Source organism: Crocuta crocuta, unplaced genomic scaffold (genome assembly GCF_008692635.1).
Source record: "Crocuta crocuta isolate KB4526 unplaced genomic scaffold, BGI_CrCroc_1.0 scaffold89, whole genome shotgun sequence".
Classification (NCBI taxonomy): domain Eukaryota; kingdom Metazoa; phylum Chordata; class Mammalia; order Carnivora; family Hyaenidae; genus Crocuta; species Crocuta crocuta.
Window position 1 is genome coordinate 4373465 of NW_027551559.1, and position 5502 is coordinate 4378966.

Sequence of the window (5502 nt, forward strand, 5' to 3'; positions counted from 1 at the left end):
AAGAATTGAGGGGCCTCCACTGATTCTTTAGTAGAGGAGCCCATCTCCCAGCCCTGAAGGTGTCTGCTTCCACCATTTGCTTGTGATGACGTCTAAAGCTAAGTAGATCTGGAAAATGCAAAAGCTATCACCAGGAAGCAAATTATTGCAGGAGTATCTCTTTCTTATTTGACTGCCTAGGAACCAAATTGAGAAAATGGTGATATAAACAAATGGACACCACCTTCCTGTCTCATTGCCTTTATTGTCAGAGTCATGTTCCCCAAAGGGCATCTAGTCTAGTTGAAGAAAAATAGGATACTAGAATAATCTTAAATGTCCAAAAATCTATATCAATTTTTTACGTAACTGATTTTTTTCTTCTCAAAATGCTAGACTTTTACCTCATTATCCATTTTCTTTTTGCAGTGATACAATTTCTCATCGGGGTTTTAGCAAATGGCATCATTGTGGTTGTGAATGGCATGGAGTTGATCAAGCAGAGAAAGATGATTCCATTGAATCTCCTTCTTTCCTGCCTGGCGATTTCCAGGATTTGTCTGCAGTCAATCATCTTCTACATTAATCTGATTGTTCTCTCCTTGCTCGATTTCCCCCCACTTGTTAAGAATTTTGTAATTTTCATGTTTGTAAATGAAGTGGGACTTTGGTTGGCCACCTGGCTCGGCGTTTTCTACTGTGCCAAGATTGCCCCCATCGCTCACCCACTCTTCTTCTGGTTGAAGATGAGGATATCCAAGTTGGTGCCATGGCTGATCATCGGGTCTCTGCTGTTTGCATCCATCCCTTTTGCTGTCTACAGCAAGCAAACATGGGCTCTTTCCCAAGAAGTCTTGTTGAGATTTTTCTCACCAAACGCAACAACTCAAATCAAAGAAACATCTGCTTTACAGATTGTCTTTCTTGCTAGGTTTTCAGTGCCGTTCGTTATCTTCCTCATTTCTACTCTGCTCCTCATGTTCTCCCTGGGGAGACACACCTGGCAGATGAGAAACACAGCGATGGGCACCAGGGATGGTAGCACAGGTGTCCATGTGAGTGCACTTCTGTCCATTCTGTCCTTCCTGGTCCTCTACCTCTCCCACTACATGACAGCTGCTTTACTCTCTTCTGACATTTTTAAGCTCAGAAGCCTCATGTTTCTGTTCTGTATCTTGGTGTTTGGGTCATATCCCTCGGGACACTCTATTATCTTAATTTCAGGGAATCCTAAACTGAAACAAAATGCAAAGAAGTTCTTCCTCCATGGACAGTGCTGTCAGTGAGAAAGAACTTTGATCCATTCGAAGAAGCTGCCGTTTCATGAGCAGATGATGCCTGCCGTACCTTCTTCAGTTGAAGAAAGCAGTCTGCTCATAATTACACAAAACTTGGACTGATTGTCCAGCCTGAGATATTTTTGTGGATTTGCTCCTTTTTCAAAGGGTTACCTTGATTTTCAAATCTATGCACTGGCAGATCGCACCCATGTCAGTATCCCCTATCATGTTGCAAGATGTTACCTGATTGGGAAAGACTGAGTAAGTGCTACAGGGATCTATCTGTGCTATTTCTCACAGATGCACGTGAATCAGTAATTTTCTCAAAATAAGCAGTTTAGAGAAAAAGAAAAGGAGGTTTGAACTTGTGATGTCAGAAAGGTGCATGAATGCCATGGGCTCACTGTGCGTCTGACGCCTCATCTAGATGATGTATCCTGAAAGGACCAGCTGCTCCTTTTGGGTCTACTTGCAGATTATTTTTGCTCTGTTTGTTGGAGTCATCAGATCTGAGAGGAAGCCATGGACGGGTTGGCCTTCTGTGTCCTGGTAGGCTTGCTCACCGACTCCACACCGCTGAGATGCTAGATGCCATGTTGACAAGTCCCATTAACCACCAAAAAAGCAGGCAGATGGAGGAGGAAGAGGAATCAGCAGCTGGATTTTCCATTTCCCCTAATTGGTCACACAGACCAGAAAATAGTTTGCAAAGATGTTTCATTTTGCATTTGTGTGCTCAGCTCTGGGACCTTTTCTACTGATGGTAACAAATTAGAACTCCTACCCCATTGCATGTCTTCCCAACGAAGCAACATCAGTAGGTGGGTGGACTGGGGGTGTCTCCATCTGCCTCAAGGCACCGATGCTTGTTCTATGTGAGTGATGATTTTTAGATGCTTAGATATATGTGTATTTCTAAAACAGCTTCAGAACCCTTTTGTTTCCAGTGAAACGAAAGGTGTCCCCCAGTTGGGCTATAGCTTGTAGTTCGTGTGTGATGATGGAAATCCTGTTGAAGCTTGGCTTTGGAAGTTTCCTGGAATGGAGATTCAAAGAATGGTTTCCTCGCCCAAGACATGCTGGCTTGGTTGTACGAAACTAACAGAAGTCTTTGCTTCAGAAGATGCAGGAAAGTATTTATCTTCTTGGGTGTGGGAACTTGGGTATGCATCTCAGATGTCATCCCCAAGGAGCAAATTAGCAGCCTCCATCTTCCTGTTATTTCATTTTCCTTTATCCCAGTAGGTGGGAAAGTTCATGACTAATCGTGCACCAGGGCCCGCAGCTCTGGGACCAGCAGTTGTGTCCTGCAGGTGATTATTGCTCCCGCTTTGAGAAGGGACAGTGAAGAGTTACTTGTATTTTCAGCGCATCTCAAGTTCAGATGCTGGCTCTTTGAATCATGGTGTGTATACCTGCACGTGGATGGGGAGAGAGTAGGGGCGATTTCAAACATTCAGGGAGAAATATGTAAATATACAGCTCTCGTGTGATTTTTTTTCCCTCAGTTGCCAACTGATTCCATTTCATGAACTTCTGCTTTAATAAGCCTAGTAGATGAGAAGAATATTAAGGTACGACTATTTGGATACTTAAACATTACCAAGGAGTTATTAAAAAAAAAAAAAAAAGAGGATGCGTGCTAAAGAAAACTACTGTAGAAATGTTTTCACAGTCTACTTTCCTAGAACTATTTCTTCCAGAAATGTCGCCTGGCTATTTCGTTGATGGATATCGCGTAGGACGTTAATTGCTCCGTTGTAGAAGCAAAACAGACTCAGCCTTTGGTTTCTCTGTAGCAGCCCTTGTCTGGAATCTTTAGCCTAGACAAATTGTTTCTGTCCTGCGCATCTAGCATGGGTAGCATGGGGGTAGTATGGGGTAGTCTCCATAGCGGTACAGACTCTTCCTCTACCATACCCCTGCATCTGTAGGGATGGACTGGCCATTGTGGCCCCTGGGAGCCTTGGCTGGGTCAGGCCAGAAGGCTGTTAACTACAGGGCATGGCACTGTGCAATCTTCCTCCCTGCTCTAGTCCCCCCACTTGGAGGACATCCAGCAGCCCTGCTTGGTCAAGAGCAAAGGAAGATGGGCTACCGGGCAGGCACCTACTGAAGCTCAGGCCAGCATAGTACCTCATCCCATTTCACATAGGGGTTCAGTAAGCACCTCCCAACCAGAACGCAAGGACTGCCCCCTGGTGTCCCACTCCTCATGCTGACACTGACTCCTTCAGTGCTCAAACTACAGGGATTCTCTATGGTTTCCAGTGACTAAACATGGTAGCCAACTGAAAAGGCTAAATCTAGATGCTGATACAAATACATTTTTAAGTAAAAATATGGTAACAATTTGACTATTTAAACATAGGGGCACCTGGGTGGCTCAGTGGGCTGGGTGTCCCACTCTTGATTTCAGCTCAGGCCATGAGCCCAAGGTCGTGGGCTTGAGCCCCGCATCAAGCTCCTCACTGAGTGTGGAGCCTGTTTAAGATTCTCTCTCTTTACCCCTCTCCCTTGCTCGCACTCTCTCTTTCTAAAATAAATAAATAAATACATACATACATACATAAAATTAACAAAACAATTTAAAAAGTTTCACAAATGTCTTTTTAAAATAATGTTTATTTATTTTTGAGAGAGAGAGAGAGAGAGAGAGAAAGAGAGAGAGAAACAAAGCACGAGGTAGGGAGAAGCAGAGAGAGGGAGACAGAGAATCCAAAGCAGGTTCCAGGTTCTGAACTGTCAGCACAGAGCCTGATGCAGGGCTCAAACCCATGAACCACAACATCATGACCTGAGCCAAAGTTGGATGCCCAACTGACTGAGCCACCCAGGCACCTCACAAATGCTTTTTAAATTCTCAGTCACTCATTCAAATATAATAACTGTTGAAAGCAGAATAATCTAGACCTAGAAGTCCTAGGAGCACGTTAGCGTTTAATGTCTAATGTCTTCAGGCTGATGACCACCCATTCCAGATAGATCTTAAAGCCCTGATGGATACTTAAGTACTCATCATATTTGCAGATTACGAAGATTCAAATCGTAGGCTTTAGAAATATGGTTACCATAACTTTTCTCCATGTAGACCAACATCTCTTTGGGTAACAAGAGGGACAGGTAGTCAGATATATCCAAGAAACCAGGCAGATTATCCAAATCGACTTTGGCAATCAATGGGATAACAGATGTTACAGACAGATGGCACCCATAGTAGAGAAGATTCCAAACGACAGAGTCAGGGAGGCCCACATGTTTTAAAAAGTGTCTTACTAGAGTATGAGTTTGGAAATCAGAGTAGAGATTTATGAACACAAACTTTGTATCATGGTATATTCTTTTTTTAAAAACAAATATTATTTTGCCATCCAATAATTACAGATACAACTGAAATCTCTATGCCAGGGGAGAGGCTGGGTTCTGAAAAAATCTACCACAATGGACTGAAAACATTAGGATTTTGGAGAGAGTCAACATAAATTCAGTTAGCTTGTGGACATTTGTTTCATTACCTTTCTATAGGAAGCCAGCTTCTCCCTCTTTCCTTGATACAGTAAAGAACCTGGCATATCACTCCATACCCTCACAGGACTCAATACCAATTATTTTTAAGATGTGATGTAAACATTTGGCTTCCGATCTGTGACATCTGGATCTACTTCATCATTCTGGCTGGGGCTCAGGAGTTGGTGATCGTATCCTGTAATTTAAAACATATTCAAATCAATGAAGTGTGGGTTTCCTTTTTTCTTTTTGGTGTTTTATTAGTTTTTATTTTAAACAGTTCTCCACAAGATCATCGGCATAAACAATATTAAATAAAATATCTACTTAAATGTCTGAAAATATGTCCATTTTTAAAATGAGGGCTGAGAATTCATTTTGTTTAGAACTCAGCATTGTTGAGGAAAAAAGATACACTGTGACTCTATTTTTGATGCTGGAATGCATGGTCCTAGGCGAAATCTTCAGATTCTTATAACTAAACTCTGTTCTTCCTCTAGAGTTGTGTAAGTAATGTATGTAAGTTCATGCTTCCTCTAGAGTTGTGTGAGTAACGCATGTAAGTTACATGATGTATGATTGAGTAGAATTTGAATTTGAGAATATCTGAGGTCCTGTTGCTATATTGGGCTCAGCATTCAGTGAGCATGGTCTGAATGACCTAAATTCCAGAAGCACTAGGGAAACCAGATTCATCTGAAACTAGGCAGGTGGAAAAGGATTTGGAAAATAAATA

The 5502-nt window shown here is 42.3% G+C and overlaps 1 protein-coding gene across 1 annotated transcript; it reads left to right on the forward strand.

Annotated features, from left to right (window-relative positions):
- The first annotated feature begins 368 nt into the window (after positions 1-368).
- Positions 369-1265, forward strand: TAS2R1 (taste 2 receptor member 1). The gene has a single exon (XM_077749415.1). It carries the CDS (start codon positions 369-371, stop codon positions 1263-1265), a length of 897 nt encoding a protein of 298 aa, XP_077605541.1.
- Positions 1266-5502: the final 4237 nt, after the last annotated feature.

Excerpts from the sequence above, each read along its gene's own strand:
- TAS2R1 (XM_077749415.1), top strand. The coding sequence starts at position 369 with ATGCTAGACTTTTACCTCATTATCCATTTTCTTTTTGCAGTGATACAA.